The sequence below is a fragment of the Schistocerca americana genome, chromosome 1 (assembly GCF_021461395.2).
Source record: "Schistocerca americana isolate TAMUIC-IGC-003095 chromosome 1, iqSchAmer2.1, whole genome shotgun sequence".
Lineage (NCBI taxonomy): Eukaryota > Metazoa > Arthropoda > Insecta > Orthoptera > Acrididae > Schistocerca > Schistocerca americana.
In genome coordinates, this window is record NC_060119.1 from 1105017202 (window position 1) to 1105044446 (window position 27245).

At 39.4% G+C, this 27245-nt stretch overlaps 2 protein-coding genes across 8 annotated transcripts in view; one reads left to right on the forward strand and one right to left on the reverse strand.

Moving 5' to 3' along the window:
* Positions 1 to 22822, reverse strand: part of LOC124618310 (importin subunit alpha-7) — a 52051-nt gene extending 29229 nt beyond the window's left edge. Inside the window, exons 1-5 of one of the 3 annotated variants that reach the window (XM_047145338.1) lie at positions 22583 to 22822; positions 21962 to 22138; positions 8288 to 8503; positions 2639 to 2859; positions 1894 to 2157 (exon numbers count right to left, since the gene is read on the reverse strand). In XM_047145338.1, the coding sequence (XP_047001294.1) occupies positions 1894 to 2157; positions 2639 to 2859; positions 8288 to 8503; positions 21962 to 22138 (878 nt within the window). In that variant the 5' untranslated portion in view covers positions 22583 to 22822. Of the gene's footprint in view, positions 1 to 1893; positions 2158 to 2638; positions 2860 to 8287; positions 8504 to 21961; positions 22139 to 22240; positions 22264 to 22289; positions 22443 to 22582 lie in introns of those variants that run through there. The other 2 variants (XM_047145340.1, XM_047145339.1) reach the window with 2 other exon arrangements.
* The window catches only part of LOC124618346 (protein MIX23), a 38361-nt gene continuing 33760 nt past the window's right edge, over positions 22645 to 27245 (forward strand). Inside the window, exon 1 of one of the 5 annotated variants that reach the window (XM_047145341.1) lies at positions 22645 to 22766. In XM_047145341.1, the coding sequence (XP_047001297.1) occupies positions 22719 to 22766 (48 nt within the window). In that variant the 5' untranslated portion in view covers positions 22645 to 22718. The other 4 variants (XM_047145343.1, XM_047145346.1, XM_047145344.1 and 1 more) reach the window with 4 other exon arrangements.

The following is a 27245-nucleotide window of genomic DNA, read 5'->3' on the forward strand; positions in this document are numbered from 1 at the left end:
TTTGTGGCTTGTGATGATGATGCCATCACTACATGCATCCGAGATGTTGAGGAAATCTGCGAAGATGAAGTAAAGCAGAATGATGATATCGAAGAAGACGATGATGTTAGGGATGAAGAAATGCAAACAACGTCATTCAGTGAAGCTATTGCCAGCATAGACATTATCCAGAGATTTGTCACAGCATTTAAAGTGGACAACCCTGTTATAGACAAGAGTAAATCAATTGGAGATAGACTTTTGAACCTAAAATCCAACAGTGTTAAAAAGCAGACTACCATTTTTTATTACAGGTATTTCAAAAAACGAGGCATTGTAAATATGTGTTGTACATAGGAAAAGTAACTCGATTTATTATATTACTGTAATTGTGTAAGTATTTTGTGGATGTTTTCATTTTGTAGTGTCCTGGGAAACTACGATCTTTGACTACTGTATTAGTGCTACAAAAAAAGTTGTAATTACAGTATAGTGTGTAGGGTAGGTATCTCCTTGTTTTATTGTTGTTATAGTGTAAATTATGTGTGTCGGTGCAATTCATGTCAATACAGTCAAAGAGTTTTGGAAAAGGTTTGCTTTCTATGATTAATAAGGTTTTGTTGTATGAAGAAGATCACTTGGTACGTAAAAAGAAGGTATGGTACTCTATAATAACAGCAAGTGTATAGGAGATACATATTAAATGTTTACTGGACAGTGGTAGTGATTTGAATGGTATTTCACAGGCATTTTTTGAATCTATTAATAACACAGAGGGTATAGTAGAGATGCATGTTTCTGGAATAAAAATTATCGGTGCTATTGGTAAGCTACCATAGAGTGTGAAACAAGAGGTGCCATTAACTGTGGAATTGGAAGGACAGCTGTTGGAGTGCAATTTCTTGGTCATTCAAAATCTTGGAATTGATGTAATATTTGGGACTAATTTCTTGTGCAATTAGCAAGTAGGGGGTTCAATATTCTGTGTTGGATTTATTACGTGCCGATAATGCTTACCCTAGCTGTCTGTCTCATTTTTCATGTTTCCTGAGGCAGTCAAACTCTTCTCCTATACTATCTGTAGTTCATAAGTGAATCAGAAAAATTCTTTCTTTGACTGTCATGTGATTTTGTGCAGTAGAGTTCGTTAGTATAGAAATGTTTTAGAAAAAGCTTCTCATAGTGTTAGTTATAAGAAATGAAATCGTAAGAGGGCGGAAGAAAGTAAACTGGTACAATGGTTAAAGAATTTCTGTCAAACAGGAAGGTGAGGTAAACAGAAATAAAAGGTGTCTGCATATGTTGAGGAGAAGGTGCAGCTTATCTGAAAACATTACCATCTGACCTAATCAGCTCATTGGTGTAGCAGCAGAGGCAATATGCAGTAAAAACAAATCTTACATACTAGATCTTAATATTAATTATGTATAATAGAAGTTTTTGAGTTCAGTGCAGTCAGTATGTGTATATAACTATCTACCCATAGGGTACAGCCTTTTCTAAGAGTAAGGAATTACAACTTTCGACGCAGTTGTCTGGAGTAATGTGTGTGGAAAGAGGAAGCAAGATTTGTACATACAGACTTTTCAGACTTTGTACAGTTTAGAGTAAGGCTTGGTAGTGACTGGTGCATATGAGTTTATTGTAACAGAGTGAAATATTACACACATAAATACTTTTATGTAACTATTCCTTCCTCCGACAAAACAATTTTAGTAAAGCTTGTAGTCAGGATTGTAAAGAGCTGCCTTTTCTATAGCTTTTTATGCCTGATAACTGCATGTCAGTAACAAAGTAGGCGTGCATGTTAGAGGAGATTTACCATGAGGTGAGTGGAACTTTATACACTGTGCAATGCAATGTGCCACTGCAAGAAGAAGAAGAAGAAGAAGAAATGTTAAAATTGGTACTCACATCAACAATTCCACCAGTCTGCGGCAGACACCAGCATCGATTACAGCCTGAATCTTATCATTAGGTCCATCTGACAGGTAGGAAAGTGCCCAGCAGGCATCAGCCAGAACATCACCATCAGAATGAAACAGTAAACGTGCCAGGATGGGCAGGCATGGGCTAACTTTAGCAAAGTCTGGTGGTGGATTCTTGCCACGGCAAAGATTAGACAGGGCCCACACAGCATTTCTTGTCATAGATAGTCGACAGGATTTACTCAAAAGCCTGAAAAAGAAGATGGCGTAACTTTTTATTTGCATCTACACATACTAATCCCACAAGTAAACTGAAATGGAGACAGGCTCTGAAGCAGATAACCGTGCGAGCACCACACACACACACACACACACACACACACACACACACACGGATACATAGTATCTGCTTCTAACTTTCACTCACATGCTGATTTAATAGTTGTTACAATTCCTTCAGTTTGCTCTCAATAAAAACAGTAACGGCTGCCTTAGGCATACTAACACATAAAAGGAGAAGCAAGCTATAAGGATTTAAGACAATTTAAATATTTTGAACACTTGTCCCTCTAGGCTCTAAAATGCAAAGGTATCTCTGATGCTCAACCCTAATGACAAATGCTCATTCCAGTAAATGTAAAATTAGTAAAAGCAACAAAGTTTCCAAAACTTAATTCCAGTACTCACAGTCATATAAACCTGCTAATTCTCCCTGCATTTGTAGTACTTACTGCAACAGTGGAACTAGAATGCCAGAGTCCAGCACATGGTCACGGCACTCAGGAGAATCACCAGCAATGTTACCCAGGGCCCAAACTGCCTGCTCTTGGACATCCTCGTATTCAGAACCGAGCAGTTGAATGAATATGGGAACTGCACCAGCTTCAATGACCATCTGTGTCTGTGCGGAAGTTCCTGAAGCAATATTCGTCAGTGCCCATGCTGCCTCAAACTGCAACAGAAGATATTACAATATTCTCAGCAGTGGGCAATGTGGCCTCCTCCATCCTTGCAAGTGTATGCAGAGATGTGCTTCAGCAGGGTAGGAGCAGAGGGGCAGATGGGGTAGGGAAGATAAATCAAAAAAATAAGACTATGGCTTTTAGAACATTTTCAAAATGACAATTAATCCAAGTTTCAATGAGATGATTTACTCTTTCACTTGTCAACATTTGTGCAAACACACTGTGGAATCCAAATGAAATTCTTAGGTAAGGATCTAGGTGTTTTTTACTTTTTAACTTGAGCAAGCAGTAAAGGAAACAAAAGAAAAATTCGGAGTTGGAATTAAAATCCATGGAGAAGAAATAAAAACTTTGAGGTTCGCTGATGAAATTGTAATTCTGTCAGAGACAGCAAAGGACCTGAAAGAGCAGCTGAACGGAATGAACAGTCTTGAAAGGAAGATAGAAGATGAACATCAACAAAAGCAAAACGAGGATAATGGAATGTAGTCGAATTAAATCAGGTGATGCTGAGGGAATTAGATTAGGAAATGAGATGCTTAAAGTAGTAAATGAGTTTTGCTATTTGGGGAGCAAAATAACTGATGACAGTCAAAGTAGAGAGGATATAAAATGCCGACTGGCAAAGAAAGCGTTTCTGAAGAAGAGAAATTTTTTAACATCGAGTATAGATTTAAGTGTCAGGAAGTCGTTTCTGGAAGTATCTGTATGGAGTGTAGCCATGTATGGAAGTGAAACATGGACAATAAATAGTTTAGACAAGAAGAGAATAGAAGCTTTCGAAATGTGGTGCTACAGAAGAATGCTGAAGATTAGATGGGTAGATCACATAACTAATGAGGAGGTATTGAATAGAATTGGAGAGAAGAGAAATTTGTGGCACAATTTGACTAGAAGAAGGGATAGGGTGGTAGGGCATAATAATAATAATAATAATAATAATAATAATAATAATTAATAATAATAAAGATTTTATTGTCTTTAGGCCATTACATCAATTGACAACATCAAATGAAGATACAATTTGTAATACAGTGTGGTAAGGTATTGACTACTGAAATATTTTAGCTTAAATTACAATAAATGTACAGTGGGTCATCTGTTGGATTACTGCATTTTACAGTTGAAGAATTCATTGATATCACAGAACGGGTGGGCAACAAACCATTCATGCAGTCTTTCTTTGAATGTATGTTCAGGAGATCCTGTATAGCATGTGACAACTTATTAAATAGTTTGTGCCCTGTGACTTCATAGCTATTTATTGATTTTGATAATCTGTGATAAGGCGTGTATGTGTGTTTGATGCTTCTTGTGTTGTAACAATGTACATTTTCTCTACGTTTCACATCTTGTAGGTTCTTCTCCGTAAAGATTAAGACACTGTATATATAGAGATTTATTACCATCATAATTTTTTGTTTAGTAAATAAGGGTTTGCAGTGAGCCTTATGTGAAGAATTTGTAATTATCCTAATGGCTTTCTTCTACAATAATAGGATGTCATGTATATGACTACAGTTACCCCACAAGATAATGCCATAGGATATTATACTTTGGAAAAATGCAAAATAAGATGATCTGATGTATGTTTCAGGTACACAATTTCTGAGTTGTCTTAATAAATAAATTACTCTAGATAGCTTACTACTAATATAGTTTACATGTTGGCCCCAGGATAACTTTTCGTCTAAATAAACTCCCAGGAATTTAACAGAACTAGGGTCATCAGATAGTGGCTTGTCTCTTAGAGTGAAGATTATCTGCTGAGTTTTATTTTCATTTAGCAGGAAACCATTTGCTCTGAACCAATATGCTGTGTGAGTGTATTTTCAGCACAGGTTTTAAGATAATTAAGATTGTTACTGCTATGAAGAAAAGTCATGTCATCTGCATACAATACAGTGGTGGATCTAATAAACAAGGGGAGGTCATTGATCATTATCAGAAACAGGAAGGGGCCCAGTACAGATCCCTGAGGCACACCTACTTTAACATTTTCTATGTTTGACATATCCTTACCAACACAAACTACCTGTTTACGGTTGTTGAGATAAGCTTTTATAGTCAGAGACTGTTTCCTTTGATACCGTAGAATTCTAGTTTCTCTAGTAGTGGCGTGTGCTCAACAGTCGAAGGCCTTGCTTAGGTCACAGAATGAGATCTGAGCATAGCCTTTGTTCTCAAAAACTTTGAGGATGTAACTGACTACCGTGTTGATTGCATCAATGGTCGACAGATTCTTCCTAAACCTGTATTGTGTAGCATTAATTATTCCTAGATTCTCACAGTGAGAGATAATTGTTGGTACATGATGCATTCTATTACCTTGGAGAATGCAGGTACTATTGAAATAGGCCTGTAACTAGATGGAGATCTTTATCTCCCTTTTTGTATTCTGAGGCATCAAGGGACCACCAATTTAGTATTAGAGGGCAGCGTGGAGGGTAAAACTCATAGAGGGAGACCAAGAGATGAATACACTAAACAGATTCAGAAGGATGTAGATTGCAGTAGGTACTGGGACATGAAGCTTGCACAGGATAGAGTAGCATGGAGAGCTGCATCAAACCAGTCTCTGGACTGAAGACCACAACAACAACAACTACTACTACTACAACTTCAAAGAGAGAATGACATTTTCACAATAGGGAGAGTTGTTTCAGCGGTGTCTAGTGGCTACAAAACTATGGAAAGATGGCATTTCTATGACTGCAAAACCAAACTATTTTACTTTTTCCCCTCTGAAACAAGCAAACAAATAACACCAATATTCATACACAACTTACATAGCGCCACAATATCATACACTGACACTCTAAATATGTGTGTACATACTGAAACTCACTAGAGTGTCTGTAAAGTGATTTACATGAAAAGGATTAATATGGCATTCTTCATTCATCTTGTCTAAATCTACATAAATACTCCGCACGCTACTATGTGGTGTATGGTGTAGGGAAAAACAACAGTCAATATGCTTTCATACAAGTCCTGATTTCTCTTATCCTTAAGTGAAATGGAAGTTCTGCAGCCTGTTACAAAGCCCTATTCTCTAAACTTTTTCAACTGTTGATTGCAAAAAAACTTCACTCCAGAAATTCTCACTCAGGTTCATGGAGCATTTCATTTCACTAATGCTTGCGTGTTAATAGAACTTATCAATAACAAATCTAGCAGCATCTCTCTGAATGGCTTCAATCTCTTCCTTTAATCCGATCTGGCAGGGTCCCAAACACTAGAGCGGCACTCAAGAATAGATCATACTAATGTTCTGTAGGTGGTCTCTTTCATAGATGACCTACACTTTGTTACAATCCTCCCAGTGAACCAAAGTTGACCATTCACCTTCCCTACAACCGACCTTACAAGCTCATTCCATTTCATCTCATTTTGCAACGTTGCATTTACATATTTAATCAACATGACTGCATCAAGCAACGTACCACTAATAATATATTCAAACATTACACAATTCTTTTTCCTACTCATCTGCATTAACTTACATTTTTCAGTGTTTAGGGCAAGCTGCCATTCATCAAACCAATAGAAATTCTACTCAAGTCATCCTGTACATTCTTACAGTCACTCAAATATGACATTTTCCAGTAAACTACAGCATCATCAGCAAACAGTCTCATCATATGAGTCAGATGGCTTAGGTGTGTAGAGTGCAAGTGTCATCACACTACCCTGGGGCACTCCTGACAGTACCTTGGATTTCAACAAACACTCTCTGTCCAGGAAAGTGTACTGGCTCCTATTTCTCTGGATAATCATAAACTGCAGAATAACTAAGGAGCGTCTGCCAATTAGGTGTAACTATCAATTGTTCATCATTGAAAACTATGCAAAGTATGTTAGTAAGTGTAGCGTGGTGTTATATACCATTCCATAAGAGTGAATCTTATCCCTACATGTTCTTACTGATGAATAATACTAGGTAATGAAAGCCATAAAACAAATTCTTATACAGGAGAGGAAATACGTTGTGTGGATTTGTTATGTTATTTGCATATGGAGAACCACGCTGAATGTCAGCCGAAGTCTTCAAGACAGGACTTCGTGAGAGGAAGTACCTGTGTTGATGACAATACAATGCTAACAATGGTTGTGAGGGAACTGTTAACGAAATGTCATTTCTGATTTCATTGCCCCTTGCACAAACTTGCAAATAGAGGCTTAATGCTGGGCATTCTGAACTGATGTGTAATGTTACCTAAAGGTTATTGTACACTTTGTGGACAATACAGAAACACAAGAGGTGTCTGTGTATTTACTCAAGAAAGGAAGAAGTTGCAATATTGAATTTTCTTTTAGCAAGCAGAGAGCAAGGAGGGAATGGGGTTCTTCATTGCTGTATTCAAGGCAATCAATGCTCAAGAAAGTAAGAGATCAAGAAAAATCATATTAAATCTGCATCAGATAATTCACAGCTAACCCAAATAAAACACAACAGCAGATGCAGTCACTTTTAGGTTACACCTACTATCACTGTGTTAAAAAAGTAAGCCGGCCGTGGTGGCCGAGCGGCTCTAGGCGCTTCAGTCCGGAACCACGCAGCTGCTACGGTCGTAGGTTCAAATCCTGTCTTGGGCATGGATGTGTGTGATGTCCTTAGGTTAATTAGGTTTAAGTAGTTCTAAGTCTAGGGGACTGATGACCTAAGATGTTCAGCCCCTTAGTGCTTAGAGCCATTTGAACCATTTTTAATAAGTAACAAATCACAATGATTTATTAACACTGTATTACATGTTATGTCTCATCAACAGGTATTTGTTATTCTACTGCATTTTATTTCTACCCCTCCAGTGATTGCAAGAGTCTGACAACAGCTGGATAACTGTCTTCCCATTTCTAATATCAACTTCATGCAGATGGACTGTGATGAAATTTAATATTGTGTGACTTTCAGTTACAATTTTATCAAATGTCTTGAAATCTTTTACTATTAATTTAACTCAACCCAGAGCAATTTCAGCAACTATTCCCACTTCGCAGGTCAGTTCCACTGTCAAGAAAGCTCTTTCATAGCACAACTATAATTATTTAATAGCAACAGCTGAATGTAGCAGCAGCCTCTGATGTCTTATCCCAATTTTCACACTAAAGATGTAGACAGAAGACTATTAGTATTGCAACATGTATTTTATATTTGATGGGAAATAAGCTGAGACAACGAAGGAAAGATTGTACACAAATAATTTAATATATAAGACTTGAAGAATCATATATAGCATCAACTTATGGTATATATAAATGTGCCCTGGCACTCAAATCCTTTGTAGTACCTACTGTAAAAATTTAGCAGGAATGATTACATAAATGTCTGCATCTGCACTGTACATGACCTCATATAATTATTAATGTTATCATTTAAGTCCTTAGAAACTTATCAAGCAATTTTCTGCTTACCTGAAGTGTGCAGTTTGTGTTGTTCTGCAGAAATTCAACAAATCTTGGTACTATTCCAGTCTGTATAACCTCGTCAATGGGGGGATTTGGCTCACGCGACAGTAACTTCCGAAATCTCTGTGTTGCCATCAGCTGGTCATCAACATTTGTACTATATAGTGCCTGCACCATTGCCTGTGTTATTCCAGGTGCACTCATAAGAGAATGTATGTCATCCTGTAACAAAGACGTTACATCAATTGGTTGTCTGCTACACCTATAAATGCACCTTACCTGTGATAATTTGTCGAGATCTAACTGGGTGTCTGTGCAACACGCTACATCAAGGACCTTAACTGGCATTTATTAATCTGTCTGTCAAGTTCTGGAACAGAATGACTATCTAATCTGTTGAAAAAAAATTAAAAACAGACATCACCCACTCCTACAAATTATCTGATTATCTACATTCAAGGACTGAAAATTCCTGTTAACTCTATGGTATGTAGAAAAATTCATTCGAATGCTGCATGATAACCAGTTGTGTGTTGTTACAGATGTAAATAACTATTTTCTTTGAAAAATAACAATGTACTCAATGTGAATATTAAGCTACTAATATAAGATAGACAGAGGCCATTTAGTAAACTGAATACACAGCAATTTGTTTCAAATAGTGGCTTTCCTCTAAATTACTACGTTACAATTAGTTGGTGTAGCACAAATAATATTAAGCATAATAATTTATTTTCCAGCACAACCACATCAATTTAAAATGAATTGACAGGTCTCGGCTGGTATTTGTCATCCTCAGATCATAAAACACATTATTGTTCAATCCCACCACTGCAGAAACCACATTTTCAATCAATTGCTGTGCATCTCCAGCTCTTCTGCAACATGCCTCTTTCTAAAATAATAAGCATCATGATACTTTGTTATTAATCCAGTACACAGGTTAAGTTTCTATGAATTTCTTCTTTTGTTAGTGTATACATTGGTTTCACATCCAAGAAGATTCCTCTTGATGGGATCTATTAAAATAGAAGTGATGGATCCTCATGGTCTGTGTATAAATACTACATTCACCCAACTTGGAGATCTACCATTCACTACCAATCCTCCATTACTCCTGAATGTATTGCAACTCCATATTTGCTCAATTTTACCATTTGTGAATTTTTTTTGTTTCTGACACACACTCATCTTCATCTCCCCCTCTCCCTATATCCTTGATTTTTTTAAATTTGATATTCCATTATAATATGGAAAAATCATGTATCATAACCGCTTGATAGAACAAAACTGTGATTCCAAAGATTGCAATTCCTTCTGAGCACTAGTAATGTCTTCTCATGAAAGAAGGAAATACCGATTGTTCTGGAAACTGTTTTATGTGTGGGAGCAAATATATGCTTGTAATGTTCTCAAGTAGGACATCATTAATTCAAATTTTTTACTACCATAGTGGGAAGTGATACAGCAATAGTAAGATATTAAAATACAATGAAGATCAAAAGTATGCAAATAGCTGTAGGTTATTTACAGAGTTTATACAAAATGTGGAAGGCAGAAGGGAAATAAATCTGGAAGGCTTAAAGACAATTCCAATGTGGAAACAATATACACAAAACGAGGACAGACAATAATTCACCTGCAATGTGTGGCACTCCCGCAAACTTCAACATCTAACAAATGCATAGCTGCACTGATTTTCAGCCTTATTATGTCCACTGAACAAACACCATCGCACATTCAAACAGGGAGCAAAATGCTCACCTCTGCAACTGCTCTGTGTGCAGATCTGTGTGGTGCGCACTACACATTGTTAACTAGCATGCAAGTGGTCATCTACCCCCAAGATGAAGACAGATGACCACTTTATTACAAATATTTTCCATACTTCGAGTGTTAAATGGTGGTTTTCAAACAACCACAATAATTTCTGTGCCTTGTCGTGCTGTGAAGTGCCACAGGCAGAGTTTCATGTAGGACAATGTCTTCTGTAGTCCATATCATGGAGAATATTGTGGATGCTATGGGTATTCAATTAGCTGCTATGTGAATTGTCTGCTTTTACTGCAACCTGTGATAGTTGTCAATGTCCCTTTAAAAAACACAACATCAGCCACTCCAGCTACTTCTTTACTCAAACTGAGACACTCAATGTACACTGTCGACACGTACGTCTACAAGGTCTGATAACATTCCAGCTATGTGATATGACTCACCACTACATTTCGCATGGCAATAACAATACTTTCTCTTCAACAGAGAACGTATGTGTAATTCAACGGCTCAATTATGTACTTCATAAGAGGAGCAGTTAATCATGAGATGACCATTGTTAATTACCACAAAATAAGTAAGTGCTGTCCAGTATTCCGCATGTTAAGCTGTCAACGACAATGAAAACACACTGGCAAAGATTGGTAACGCACAGTACCTAACCAAAGTACACTCTCCAGCACAACAGCTGATAGCTTCAGAAGTTACTTCCCTGCGAAGGCAATTCTGACCCCCCCCCCCCCCCCTCCCAAAGCACTGCAGTACTACACATATGAAAACTTGCTCTGTAACATGTGCTCATTTAGCCTACTTCAATTTAAAATAATTTGTGTAACTCAAATTTACTTCCTTTTCATTGTGTCCAACATGTACGCTTTCTGTCTCCTCTTCATCTCCTTATCTCTTACCCTCAAGACTTATTCTCACCATTCCTAGCTGCTTCTTCCTTTGTGTTAGTCTTATCTTCTGCCCCTTACAGTTAAGAAATAATGTGTTCTTCCCTTGTACTATTGAGTAATAATTATTGCATAATACTTCCTAATTAATTTACATTTTTAATCAAACATAGGATTTATCTCATACCATAAGTAAAGTGCTTGTTCTTCCAATTTTTATAAAATGAGGACTGTTACGTACATCTGTCAGAAAAGTTTTGTCCAACTTTCAGTTTCACAAATCCTTTTGGGGGTGTTTAAACGTAACAGCCCATTGAGGCCTATTTAAAATGAACATTTCCCAGTCTAATTCAGGATCGCAAATGTAAACAAAATATGTAACTCATCTAGAAAAACTTATAACTGAGAAAATAACTGTTTAATCTATTTCAGTTCAAAGCGTAGAAGCTCTGTAAATGAAGGGAATAATTCCCGTGACTGGAGTCTCCAGTAATTAATAGAAAATATACATGTATTATTGTAATTTCTTATTTGAGAGTTTACTCTCAAAAGAAATAACAGACATGTAATAATACCGTAGTGTTCTTACTGTTCTGAGCAGACATACATTTATATATGTATTTTGATATGAATATAATAGAGGGAAACATTCCACGTGGGAAAAATATATCTAAAAACAAAGATGATGCAACTTACCAAACGAAAGCGTTGGTATGTCGATAGACACACAAACAAACACAAACACACACATTTTATGTTTGTTTGTGTGTCTATCGACATACCAACGCTTTCGTTTGGTAAGTTACATCATCTTTTTATATATATATAAAAAAAACAAAGATGTAGTGACTTACCAAATGAAAGTGCTGGCAGGTCGACAGACACACAAACAAACACAAACATACACACAAAATTCAAGCTTTCGCAACAAACTGTTGCCTCATCAGGAAAGAGGGAAGGAGAGGGAAAGATGAAAGGATGTGGGATTTAAGGGAGAGGGTAAGGAGTCATTCCAATCCCGGGAGCGGAAAGACTTACCTTAGGGGAGAAAAAAAGGAAAAAAGGACGGGTATACACTCGCGCACACACACACATATGCATCCACACATATACAGACACAAGCGCGAGTGTATACCCGTCCTTTTTTCCATTTTTCCCCCCTAAGGTAAGTCTTTCCGCTCCCGGGATTGGAATGACTCCTTACCCTCTCCCTTAAAACCCACATCCTTTCGTCTTTCCCTCTCCTTCCCTCTTTCCTGATGAGGCAACAGTTTGTTGCGAAAGCTTGAATTTTGTGTGTATGTTTGTATTTGTTTGTGTGTCTGTCGACCTGCCAGCACTTTCATTTGATAAGTCACATCATCTTTGTTTTTAGATATATTTTTCCTACGTGGAATGTTTCCCTTTATTATAACCATATATAAAAACAACGATGATGTGACTTACCAAATGAAAGTGCTGGCAGGTCGACAGACACACAAACAAAAACACAAACATACACACAAACTTCAAGCTTTCGCAACAAACTGTTGCCTCATCAGGAAAGAGGGAAGGAGAGGGAAAGACGAAAGGAAGTGGGTTTTAAGGGAGAGGGTAAGGAGTCATTCCAATCCCGGGAGCGGAAAGACTTACCTTAGGGGGGAAAAATGGACAGGTATACAATCGTTCGCTCGCCCACGCCCTCGCCCGCCCGCCCACACACACACACACACACACACACACACACACACACACAGACACAGGCAGACATATATGTCTACCTGTGTCTGTACATGTGCAGATGGATGTGTGTGTGCGAGTGTATACCTGTCCTTTTTTCCCCCCTAAGGTAAGTCTTTCCGCTCCCAGGATTGGAATGACTCCTTACCCTCTCCCTTAAAACCAACATCCTTTCGTCTTTCCCACTCCTTCCCTCTTTCCTGATGAAGCAACCAGAGGTTGCAAAAGCTTGAATGAATGTGTGTGTGTGTGTGTGTGTGTGTGTGTGTGTGTGTGTGTGTGTTATTGTGTCTATCAACATACCAGCGCTTTCTCGTTTGGTAAGTAAAAGCATCTTTGGTTTTTTATTTTTCCCACGTGGAAGGTTTCCCTCTATTATATTCATATATATGTATTTTCATTTTTGTATGAATTTTAATTGTTAATTAATCAAATGTTCATCTTAAACAATGCCGAGGATTGTTTGGGGTTGTTAAGAAAGTATAAAGGGTGGCTGCCATGTTGGCAGAGTGAGTCAGTCTGGTTTTAGTTTTTGAGCAGCGAGCATGTAGCTGCTCTTTTTGTATTGTCAGTATTGTTTGCCTTTGTAGTAATGCTTTAACTATGTTTTGAAAGTATAATAAATGTATTTAAAATAACATAATGCAAGATGATTTTTAATTTTAACTTTTCTGAAGTTGGAATTTTACAGTAACTGTCTCCAGGACTTATGCTGCGACATATTGCCTGATACGATGAGTAAAACAACCCCTAAGAATGTTATAAAAGGAACCTGTCAAAGATCTCGGAAATTTTTGTTTGTTGAAAATACTTTTCTTGAAAGTAGTCTCCCTTATGTATGCAAAGCTCTTCAGCTGTATTTGACTGCACCACTTACTTCTGCTATGGCAGAAATATCATATTTAAATTGAAATTAATAAGCATATCTTCAAAACTAAGTTCGAAGTACTTTGGCAGTACTAAGAAATGTTCGAGAACTGGAAAAATATGTTTGCTTGAACTGAAGGCATTCTTTGTTCTATGAGGAACACATCAACTGGTGAGTTTATTTCACTATTACCTTGAATTACGGTATGTGAATGTTTCATGTTTTCATATAAAACAATGGAAACTCCAGGTTGGAATATCAACAATGTAGGACAAGACAGATTGCTACTTACCATAAAGATGGCACGTTAAGTTACAGACAGGTACATTTAGAAGACTCTTACAAGTAAGCTTTTGACCACAGCCTTTGTCAGAAAAAGCAGCTTTCACAGGTAGCCCAATCCGAGACAAGACTGGAATAGGAAGTGCTGGGTGGACGGATTGGGTAGGTCTTGTACCTGGGTTTTCCACAGGGATCTGATCCTTGTGGCATGTGGTTGGGACTGGGAGTGGCATAGTGATGGACTAGGATGTTGTGGAGGTTGGGTGGGCAATGGACAACCACTTTAGAACAGTTGGGAATGATTTCTGGTAGGATGTCCCTCATTTCAGGGCATGATGATACATAATCAAAGCCATGGAGAAGGATGTGATTCAGTTGTTTCAGTCCAGGGGAATATTGGATGAAATAGGGGGTGCTCCTTTGTGACTGGTTCTTGGTGATGGTGGGAGGATTGGAGGTGTGAGAAATGGCACAGGAGATCTGTTTGTGGACTGGAGGAGGAGGAGGAGGAGGAGGAGATTAGTGTTTAATGTTCTGTTAACAATTAGGTCATTAGAGGCAAAGCACAAGCTCAGATTAGGGAAGGATTGGGAGGAAAATCAGCCCTGCCCTTTCAAAGGAACCATCCCAACATTTGCCTGAAGCAATTTAGGGAAATCACAGGAAACCTAAACCAGGATGGCGGGATGCAGGTTTGAACCGTTGTCATCCCGAATGCGAGCCCAGTGTGCTAACAATTGTGCCACCTTGCTAGCTGTTTGTCTGTGGACTAGGTCTGGAGAATAGTGCCTGTCTGTGTATGACTTGGTGAGACCCTCACCATGACTGGGCAGGGGCGTTCTTGTCACTGCAGGTACTCCATCCCCATGTGGGCAGGTTGTATGGGAGTGATTTTTTGGTGTGAAAGGGATGGCAGCTGTCAAAATACCGATGCTACTGATGATTTTAATGTGGACAGAGGTGTGGATGGAACCATCAGAGGAAGAGGTCAACATCTGGGAAGGTGGCATGTTGGGTTGACAAGGACCATGTGAAGCAGATGGGAGAAATAGTGTTATGGTTGTGAAGGAATGAAGATGGGTGTCTTGGCCATGAGTTCAAATCATGAAGACATCACAATGAACATGAACAAGACTGGGTGTATGGCATTTTGGGAGTCTAGGGAAGTCTCCTGTAGATGGTCCATAAACAGTTCGGCATTGGAGGGTGCCATGTGGATGCCCATGGCTGTGCCGAATATTTGTTTGTGTGTTTTCCATCAAAGGAAAAGTAGTTGTGGGTTAGGATAAAGTTAGTTAGGTGTATGAGGAATGAGATAGTGAGTTCTGAAGAATGTTGGTAAAGGTAATATTCAATTGTAGTAAGAATATGGGCATAAGGGATGGAGTATGGGAAGGTGCTGTCAACAGTGGTAGGTAGGAATCCAGGAGATAAAGGGGTGGGGATGGTGGAGAATCTGTGAAGGAAGTGCTTGGTATCTTTGATGTGGAGGCTAGATTACAGGCAATAGGTTAGATGTATTAGTCAATGGGGACCGAAATTCTTTCAGTGGGGGCACAATAACCAGCCACAATGGGGGCCAGGATTGTTGGGGTTTGTGGATTTTGGAGAGCCTGTAGAAGGTGGATCTGCCGGGTATCATACAGGTGAGGAGGGAAACGGATTCAGGGAAGAGGTTCTGGGAAACGCCTAAGACTTTTAGCGGGGACTGGAGGTTGTGTTGGACTTCTGGAGTGGGATCATTCTCGCAGAGCTCATAGCAGGAGGAATCAAATAATCGGCATAGGCCTTCTGCCAGGTAGTCACTGTGATTCATAACAATAGTGGTGGCACCGTTGTCAGCATGACAGGATGACTACAGCATGACAGGATGACTACGTCAGAATTTTGAATAAAAATCTCTCAGTGTCAGAATTTGTTTTCAGTTTGTGTATAGTTATTCTTTCTTCTGTGGAAAGACTAGTGAGGCCAAGTTGGAGGTAAGGAATTCCTGGAAGGTGAACAGCGGGTGGTTAGGAGGGAGGGACAGAGGGAGGATCATGGTTGGACGGTGGTATAAACTGGGAGAGGCAGGCTCCGGTGTTTGATTTAGGGTGGCTCTGGTTGGAGGGATTTGCAGCAAAGAAGTGTTTACTTTGCAGGCATCAGAAGAAGGAGAGTAGGTCTCTGACAAGTCCAGCTTGGTTAAATTTGGATGTAGGCCTAAAGGTGATGCCTTTGCATAGGACAAACTTCTGTGGAGGCTAGGTTTTGGTGGAAAGGACTGTTTCGGCTTTGGATTTGGTAGAGTATTGGTAGAGAGTTTTGGGGGATGTATCAAGTTTAAAAGTCAGCTAGGTAGGATATAGCTGCTACATGGGGTGCACAAGGAGGAACAATGTAGGTACGATAGGGGTTGGATAGTGGTGCCCTGAGGCGGCAACAGGATGCGAGCAGGTTGGATAACTTATGGAGGTGGTGCCTGGAATGCTCCTCCATATGCTGGAAAGCAAGGGATTAAATTTCAGAGATGTAATGTATGTAGCAGAGATTGCACTGTAGCAGTATCTTGCAGAGGGAGGAGAGGTGGTTCTGGGATACCTATGCCATGGAGATGTGTTTTTGCAGTACAAGGTTTGTGAGGTCCAGTGACTGGCAGAATCAGAAAAGATGAAGGTCACTATGAAATGAGGGGTGGGACCCAGTGAAAGGAATTTTTATGGTTAAGGCATTGGGGGTGGGAATTCCAAGCTTTAGGCAGAATTTAAAAAATAGGATGTGGGATTGGGTTTTAACCAGGGAAAGGGATACTTTCTGAACTGGTGTAGAAAGAAGGAGCAGGGGTCCACTGCAGCAAGGTTGGCGTAAAGGAAAAGGGAATGATGTACAGGGCAAAATAAGATGTTGATGGTTGTGAGAGGAGCTGGATAAGAGAAAAGATGCTTAAAAATACCTAAAGACACACAAAAACATGCACAGATACGCCAAAACACACCCAGATACGTAAAAATACATACAAATAATGTAAAAACACATAAAATGTATGAAACCACATAAAAATACCTTAAAAATATACAGAAATGTGGGTGCAAAAGAACAGATGAGGTACGGGACTGTGTGTGTTGCAATAAGAGAAAAGAGGGGGAAGGGAGTGGGTTTGGTTGAGGATCACAAGTTCGTATGGCATGGGCAGCTGTGAACTACTTGAGAATGAGGGATGAAGTGGGATCAATAGGAATAAATGTAATTATCAGGGGGAAGAAACTGGGACATCAGATGCAGCATCAACAATCCGTACGTCCATGAAGTCGTGTATTGTGCGCGAACTATTGTTGATGGAGTGTGGCTCGGGCTTTGATCATCTTATCATCATGCCCTGAAATCTTACAGAAGATCTTTCCCACCCCTCCTAACGTGGTGTTCCATCGCCTACAACAACCTAGTCCATTCCTATGCCACTCCCAATCCAAACCACTTGCCACAAGGGTCATATCCCTGTGGAAGAATCAAGTACAAGACCTAACCTGTCCATCCACCCAGTTCTTCCTATTCCAGTCCTGTCACAGGACTATCATACCCCATCAGAAGCTAGGCGACATATGAAAGAAGCCATGTCATATATCAACTCTGCTGCAATCACTGCACAGCTTTTTATACTGGTATGACCACAAACCAGCTGTCCACCTGGATGAACAGCCACTGCCAAACTGTGGCCATTAGCAAAATAAACCACCCTGTGGCACAACACGAGCTGAAAATCAAATGCCTTATTTGAATGGCTGCTTCACTCCAAGCCATTCGGATCTTCACCTCCACTACCAGCTTTTCTGAAATGCACAGATGGGAGTTACCCTTAAAACACATTTTCCATGCCTGTAATTGCCCTGGCCTCAACCTACAGTAACATACTGTAGTAATCTACTTGAACTGGACTTCTGTCTTATCATTGCTCAACATTCCGATGTACTGCACAGGCACGAACTGATTGTTCCAGAAGAACTGACAGGCACACAGCACTTTGGATATAATTCACAGAATTTACAGAATCTAATTTCTGATTCAATGTGGTCCCAGGGCGTGATAAATGATTCTTAAGGCTGCTAAGTAAGAGTTGTTCCTGCTTCTTCATCTTCTGTCCTTCAATTCTAACACAAACATGAACACAAACTTTGATCCCAAGACACATCCTGCTATATTCATCATTTTATTTGGTCTGAAATCTTTTTTCCTGATTTTCTTCTGGGCAGTGTAAAAATTTCTTTCTTTCTCCTAACTTTCTGTCAATCTTCACCATATTTACTGGGACATTAAATGTGGATGCTGTTTTTCGCACTATACAGCTTCTTGGTTCTAGCGTCACAATCCATAGCTGTTCATTTAAATTTGATACACGCAACATCTAGTTGTTCCAACATATAGTCAAAATCAAGGCAGCTTTAGCATACATGGCTTGTACTTGATTGCATCACTTCATCCAGATCAGGGGTACTCAACCTTCTTAGGCTTAAGATCTACTACATGCAGTTTAGTCCATTTGGAGGTCTACTGATTTAAAAATTTGTAATTGTTTAAGCATGAAACAACACTGTAGCCAAAATTAATCATTTTAATTATATAAAAACATTAAGGCAATTCTCTCTCCATCAACAGTTGTAAACTTAATACTCAATTTTCAAGACATTACCCATGAGAAAAAATTACAATATACAGCATCATAAATGGTTAAAAAAGTTTCGTGAGACTCTAGGCTTTGCATATCATTGCCAAGTTTATTATACTCTGGTAGATAATTTGTCAGAACCAACCTTATGTAGTCTGAAAGATGAGGATCAGTTAGTTTATTTCTGCACTTAGATTTCACAATGTTCATTATTAAACCAAAAATGATTGAACATATGATGACACTTTTACAATGTTAGGGTAGGTTTTCACACTCACTAATTTCCAAAAGTTATCTTCACTGTATTTCACTTTGTGGAAATGTCATTTTGAAATCCAACGATTTTCTGTTCAAGTTCAGTCCTAGTACAATAGAAAAGAGCACTCATTTTACTTTAAATATATTCAACATCCAGCTTTTGGAAAAGTTGAGCTATGAATGCTAGAACAGAACTGCCTTCAAAACTGAAAATCAGTTTTGAAACTCTGTCTTCTTTGCAGCTTCTTGATCCAGTGATGTTTGTTGACATTTCTGACTATTTGAGGACAGTGTTTCACATTTAATATCTGTAACTGTGCTATCCAAAGGTCAAGTCTTGCAGCAAACCCTGAGCACTTTCCCTGCTCACTGCAGCCTCCACTCACAATGCACCTACTTCCAGTTCACAAGCAGTAACTTCACCAGGCAAGGAGGGAAGATGGTTGCTTGGCATGAGTATTAAGGGTGGTGAAAAGCATATGAAGATGAAAGAGGTGAGACAAGTGTTGTCAGAGTTACTCTCTGCAAATCCGTGTGAAATGCTAATTGTCAACAAACTGGTATTTTACAAAAACAGCTTATTTAAACACATTTATGACAAAGGATTTGAAAGATTGACTTGTAAAACCATGGTAATTGACCGGTTGATTGCAATCGATGAGTTGAGCATCCCTGATCTAAATCAAAACAACAGTGATCTGAATTTTGTTACTGACAACAGCTTGTTCAGAGGATCTTCCGCTTTGCATAACCACACAAATCTCCACTGCTAAGATTCGGAATGTGTGTGCAATTCCTACCTGAAGTCTCTAATGTTTGACACGCAAAACACACACAAGTGACCACTGTCTGCACACTGAGCTTCAGATACAAGTGTGTGTGTGTTAAAAGAAGGTCTTTTGGCTGCATACTTAAATGTCTAGCAGTCTTCTTGTTCTGCCTGTCTATGACTCAATGTCTCCTCTATATGGTGAGCAGCAATCTATCCTTGTCATAATACCGTCATTATTCCATCCCGGATTTTCCACTGTTTCTAATAGAGGTGTAGCAGATTCCCCATCATCTTAAAGGCACCTGCAAGTCTGAGGGGCTGTGTGCAGTGAAAAGAGTAAAGAGATTCAATGAATAATGTGTTATTTTTCCATGTTAAAAGGTGTACAACTTTGCTTCCGCCGTTTGCCGATAGGTGGCGACAATGGTAAGTTGCGGACGTAAGAAACAGATCGCAGACGTCAGGCAGTTAGCTTGGACTCGGTCAACATAACCCCATTCAAACATTAGTTGATTTGTGTCTGCATCATAAAGTTGTTCTTGATTGAAAATGTAAGTTTACGAGCCTAATTCTCATAATTTAAGGGAGGTGTTACTATTTCGTTTAAATATAAAGAAAACAGCGGCTGAGTCCCAGCGAATGCTCTCACGTATGTATGGTAAAGAAGCTATTAGTGAAAGAACGTGTCACGAGTGGTTTCAATGCTTCAAGAACAGTGATTTTACCGCTGTAGACCGGCATAGTGGTGGAAGAGAGAATGTTTTCGAAGATGCAGAATTCGAAACATTGCTGAGTGAAGACTCGCGTCAAACTCAAGAAGAAATGGCACAATTAGTGGGAGTGACACAGCAAGCCATTTCAAAACATCTCAAGGCTATGGGCATGATTCAGAAAGAAGGAACTTTGGTCCTGTTTGAGCTGAAACCAAGAGCCGTTAAACAGCGTTTGTGAACAGTTGCTTCAGAGGCAAAAACGGAAGAGATTTCTGCATCGCATTGAGACCGTGGACAAAAAATGGGTTCATTATGATAGCCCTAAATGCAAAAATTCATGGGGATATCCTGGCCAAGCTTCCATGTCAACGGCCAAACCAAATATTCACAGCTCCAAGATCATGCTCCGCATTTGGTGGGACCAGCTCGGTGTCATGTACTATGAGCTGTTAAAATCAAGTGAAACAATCAGAGGTGCTCGTTATCAAACACAATTAATGCGTTAGAGGAGAGAATTAAAAGACAAATGGCCGCAATACAGCGGGAGGCACGATAAAGTGATTTTGTAGCACGACAACGCTCGACCCTATGTTGCAAAAGGGGTCAAAACATACTTGGAAACGTTAAAATGGGAAGTCCTACCCCACCTGCCTTATTCTCCAGACATTGCTCCCTCTGACTATCACCTGTTTAGATCAATGACACATGGCCTGGCTGACCAACACTTCCGATCTCATATAGTCAACAATTGGATAGATTTGTGGATTGTTTCAAAAGATGAACAATTTTTTCGACGCAGGATTCATACACTGCCTGAAAGATGGGAGAAAGTAGTGGCTAGCGACGGAAAATACTTTGAATGATACATGTGTAACTAATTTGTTTCATTAAAGCCTCAAATGTTGGGGAAAAAACAGCGGAAGCAAAGTTTTACACCTTGTACTAAGCAAACTTATTCCAATCTAACCAAGCAAACTTATTCCAAATATGTAAAAACATTAAGAACTGTACATTAGGTATAACTGGCTGAGGCAGGCCCCTATAGATGAGTCTGCATATATTGGTCACTGGCAGTCACAGTGGGCTGGACGCAGCAGCTTCAGGCATCTACCTCATCCAACAATGTATCGTGATTCTGTAAACAACTCTGTGGTGATACCTCGGTGTTGTCACAGCTCCACAAATGGCTGCCATTTTCACCTGTAGCAGCTTGCACTTTGCAGTTAAAAGTTGTCAATAACACTGCAAGCCATCCTGTTCTTCTTACGCCATTTTGACTACAGTGCACTTACTAAGATACAGGGGTCGGATTTGGGAGGATGGAGGTTCATGCTCTGTCTGGCAAGCCTGATCTAGGTGGAGGTTCATGCTCTGTCTAACAAGGTCGGTTTAGGTTTTCACTACAGCCAAGCCCTGTGTTTGTAAATTTGTATGTCAACATAAATTACTCTTGTTTTACTTGAATTTAACCAAGAGATGCTATATCATTGCAAAATGACCTTTGGACAACTAAGTTATTGAAATTGAAACGAGGCTTGTGGTTCACCACCTAGAAAATATATGTGGGTGATGACTGAGGTTTTAAGTCTTACAATGTTTTGCACATGCTAGTCTTCTTGCAACCAGAGGTTCTGGGAAGTTTCTTAAAGGGAAACTATCGTCTCAAAAATATTGAACAACGACGTCAAAATATATAGGCCTAAATAAACTATAACAAACAATGTACAGATTATAAATGGCCATCAAAGCAAGAAACTTACCTGCATACCGCCTTCTTCATCAGCAAGTGCTGGCATAAGCACATTGCGCCTTTTGAATAATTGTTGTTCACGTTTTTGTTTCCGCAACTGAACACCTTCCTCTTCTCTTCGACGCCGTAATTCTTGGGAATCCAATCCCACATTTTTGTAGCGATATTTGTGAGTAGGCCCCGACATCTATAAAAAGACCGATGTTATGGTTAGAACCAACTTCGGAAAAAGTTTCAATGAGAATGCTTTTTATCCCACAGCATCCGACTCATCTATTAATACTTTAACCTCTCAACAAAATGTGACTGTCAAGTTGTTAAAAGGCTTGATGACTCACGAGGTCAACAGTCACTTATTGATTTTTATCGACAGAAATATTCACAGTTGCCTGAACCACGATAATTCAATATTCATCAGGTAAACAGTAGTACTGCTACTACGACACTGATTAACGTGCTGCAGCAGTTTCTGCAAAATGGTTTTGTCACTCGCGTACAGCTGACATTCACACTGTCCACAGGCTTAAAATTACACGCAATTTCACACAATTTCCTATTTTTTCCCTAAGTTCAGCAGTCTCCTTAATACTTGCACAACGTTAAGAGAATCTTGTTAGACTCCAATATTTACCTTTTATCGTGTTACTAAGCGAGATTTATAAGAAGAATATATCATAGAAAATTTCTTCCGCAGCTTTCAACTTCAAGGCCCTTCGCTTCCAGGGGCTCATGGGTATTCTCTTTCGGTGTACGAGATTTAAGTAAAAATGGCAGCCTCCTCTACCGTAGAATGTGGCGATTTTCTAGAATTCCAGGTAAAATATAGACATGTTTGCAATGACTGTAGGTAACGCGGTAGTTGAAGGTAAAATAGGCGCTTTTCTTTGAGACAAGCACTTTATATTGTTACAGTTTCTTAGTTACACGGACCGGAATACATAACCTACAAAGACAAGCTACCAAAGAGCTTATCACTTTGTACTTTGTAGCCTGTGTAGGCGGCGCGTGAATATGATGTGGAAGTACTCCGGTGTTTCTACTATGTTGTGCTTGACTAAAGGCCTTGATAAGCATATAGAATTGAAAAACAATAAGTGAATCACGTAAGAATTTTAAAATAAATGACAAAAACGGTAAACAAATAAGTGTTTTGTTTACTCAGCCACTGTAGTGGTATTCGTGTCTAAAGTCCACTGTATGGTACCCAGGTCCAGATTCCGGCCAAGTTAAAATGTCTTGAAAATGCAAAAATGCACCATCTGTTTCGTCTTGGCATTATCCATAAAAAAAATTTATTTTCCGGGTAACATAAATATGTTTTCCCATTGCACATTGTCTTCGTTGCCTCAAAGCATTTATACGCAGATTTGTATAATAGATATTTAAGGTACTGCTCCATATACGATATGTTTCCACCCTTAAATGTAGAACTTCACGTTCAGTTTGGGAAAGATGTTAGATGTTTACGAAATTTATCCCCTGCAGTATGTGACGAGCTGACTGCTCCTTGTTTAGGTTGGTGGAGAGCAAAAACTTTGGTATTTTTATTACAGCATGTTCCAGTTTTTGTTTTACGGTGTCATGTGCCCACTGCCATTGCATAATTTAAGTTTGAAGACAGCATTCGCTATGGAGATTGTTTGCAATTCAAATTGCCCTTGAAACAGAAATAATCTAAAGAGAAAGTACTTACTCTCAGGATGAGAAATGTGTTGCAGATAGACACACAAAGAGTAAAAGAGACACACTGCATAACTTTTGGAACTAATAGTTATTTCGTCAGGAAGCTCTACCCTTGTTCTCACTAAATGTGGGTCCCTCACACCCTGAGGCTTGGATGACCTGATCTTTTTTAACTTTTCCGAAAATGCCCCCTCTCTCCTCTCTGAAAAAGCACTATTAGTTCTGGAAGATAGGTGGATGTATAAGAAACTTATTTCACCTATATATTGGTGATATTCCAGCTTTGCAAAACTACATTACATGTATTTTTGCTTGATGCTCCAAAGAAGGTATCTCAAACAGAATGACCTCCATGCCAACCAGCTTGGCTCCAAAAACATTGGTGATGCAAAACCCAGATCGCATTTTCTCACATAACATATGGAAAGCCAAGGATCAAGGCAGTTAGGTAGATTCAATATTTTTTGGATAAAGTGAAAAGCATTTGATTCAGTTTCACAACAATTAATAATGAAAGTACAATCAAACAACAATCTGTTGAGATCGCCGCAAAAGCCTGAAAAATTACAGTCAAAAGGGCTATCAAATGAAATTTGTGACTAGATTGAGAATTTTGTGGTAAGGAGGACACAGCATGTTATCTTGGATGAAGAATCACTAACAGATGTAGAATTGATCGCACTGTTCATATTGTGTATTAATGACATCACAGACAATATTAATAGTAACCTCGGAACGTTTTGCAGTTGATGAAGTTATCTACACCGAAGTTATGTCTGTAATAAAAAATGAAAATACATAGTATATATGATAATAATATCAGTAAGTCACATTTAGAATCAGTATTATTATTCAAATGCCTGCGTATATGAAACAACTTGCAGGAATAAATGATAAGATAGGCTCAGTTCTAAATGAACCAGTTGTCAGACTTCAGTTCATTAGTAGGATAGTGGGAGAATGTGATCAGTTTGGAAAGGAGGTCACTTACAAAATCTCGTGTGATTCAGTCTTGAATAATGCTCAAATCTATGGGACCCACATCAGATAATACTAACAGGACATTGAATGTACACAAAGAAGGGCAACACAAAAGGTTTGTTTGACACATGGGAGGATGTCGCAGAGATGCAGAAAAACCTGAAATGACAGACACTTGAGGAGAGATGCAAACTACACTGCAAAAGCTTGTGTACAAAGTCAAAGAACCAGCTTTAACCGAGCGAGGTGGCGCAGTGGTTAGACACTGGACTCGCATTCGGGAGGACGACGGTTCAATCCCGCGTCCGGCCATCCTGATTTAGGTTTTCCGTGATTTCCCTAAATTGCTCCAGGTAAATGCCGGGATGGTTCCTTTCAAAGGGCACGGCCGACTTCCTTCCCCGTCCTTCCCTAATCCGATGAGACCGTGGACCTCGCTGTCTGGTCTTCTTCCCCAAAACAACCAACCAACCAACCAGCTTTAAGTGAAGAATCTAGGAATACGCTATGACCCTATACATATATCACTCCTGTATACAGGTGAAGACCACATCAAGGCATTTCAGCAATCATCTATCCCACGTCCAGTATGTGAATGGAACACAAAGAAGCCCTAATAAGTGGTCTAGTGGAAAGTACACTCTGTTGTGCAATTACAGTGGTTTACAGAGCGATACAGATAGCCGTACCGTAGGTACAACCACAACGGAGGGGTATCTGTTGAGAGGCCAGACAAACGTGTGGTTCCTGAAGAGGGGCAGCAGCCTTTTCAGTAGTTGCAAGGGCAACAGTCTGGATGATTGACTGATCTGGCCTTGTAACAATAACCAAAACGGCCTTGCTGTGCTGGTACTGCGAACGGCTGAAAGCAAGGGGAAACTACGGCCGTAATTTTTCCCGAGGGCATGCAGCTTTACTGTATGATTAAATGATGATGCGCCCTCTTGGGTAAAATATTCCGGAGGTAAAATAGTCCCCCATTCGGATCTCCGGGCGGGGACTACTCAAGAGGATGTCGTTATCAGGAGAAAGAAAACTGGCGTTCTACGGATCGGAGCGTGGAATGTCAGATCCCTTAATCGGGCAGGTAGGTTAGAAAATTTAAAAAGGGAAATGGATAGGTTAAAGTTAGATATTGTGGGAATTAGTGAAGTTCGGTGGCAGGAGGAACAAGACTTCTGGTCAGGTGACTACAGGGTTATAAACACAAAGTCAAATAGGGGTAATGCAGGAGTAGGTTTAATAATGAATAGGAAAATAGGAATGCGGGTAAGCTACTACAAACAGCATAGTGAACGCATTATTGTGGCCAAGATAGATACGAAGCCCACACCTACTACAGTAGTACAAGTTTATATGCCAACTAGCTCTGCAGGTGACGAAGAAATTGAAGAAATGTATGATGAAATAAAAGAAATTATGCAGATAGTGAAGGGAGACGAAAATTTAATAGTCATGGATGACTGGAATTCGAGTGTAGGAAAAGGGAGAGAAGGAAACGTAGTAGGTGAATATGGATTGGGGCTAAGAAATGAAAGAGGAAGCCACCTGATAGAATTTTGCACAGAGCACAACTTAATCATAGCTAACACTTGGTTTAAGAATCATGATAGAAGGTTGTATACATGGAAGAACCCTGGAGATACTAAAGGGTATCAGATAGATTATATAATGGTAAGACAGAGATTTAGGAACCAGGTTTTAAATTGTAAGACATTTCCAGGGGCAGATGTGGACTCTGACCACAATCTATTGGTTATGACCTGTAGATTAAAACTGAAGAAACTGCAAAAAGGTGGGAATTTAAGGAGATGGGACCTGGATAAACTGAAAGAACCAGAGGTTGTACAGAGTTTCAGGGAGAGCATAAGGGAACAATTGAAAGGAATGGGGGAAAGAAATACAGTAGAAGAAGAATGGGTAGCTCTGAGGGATGAAGTAGTGAAGGCAGCAGACGATCAAGTAGGTAAAAAGAAGAGGGTTAGTAGAAATCCTTGGGTAACAGAAGAAATATTGAATTTAATTGATGAAAGGAGAAAATATAAAAATGCAGTAAATGAAGCAGGCAAAAAGGAATACAAACGTCTCAAAAATGAGATCGACAGGAAGTGCAAAATGGCTAAGCAGGGATGGCCAGAGGACAAATGTAAGGATGTAGAGGCTTATCTCACTAGGGGTAAGATAGATACTGCCTACAGGAAAATTAAAGAGACCTTTGGAGATAAGAGAACCACATGTATGAACATCAAGAGCTCAGATGGAAACCCAGTTCTAAGCAAAGAAGGGAAAGCAGAAAGGTGGAAGGAGTATATAGAGGGTCTATACAAGGGCGATGCACTTGAGGACAATATTATGGAAATGGAAGAGGATGTAGATGAAGATGAAATGGGAGATACGATACTGCGTGAAGAGTTTGACAGAGCACTGAAGGACCTGAGTCGAAACAAGGCCCCCGGAGTAGACAACATTCCATTGGAACTACTGACGGCCTTGGGAGAGCCAGTCCTGACAAAACTCTACCATCTGGTGAGCAAGATGTATGAAACAGGCGAAATACCCTCAGACTTCAACAAGAATATAATAATTACAATCCCAAAGAAAGCAGGTGTTGACAGATGTGAAAATTACCG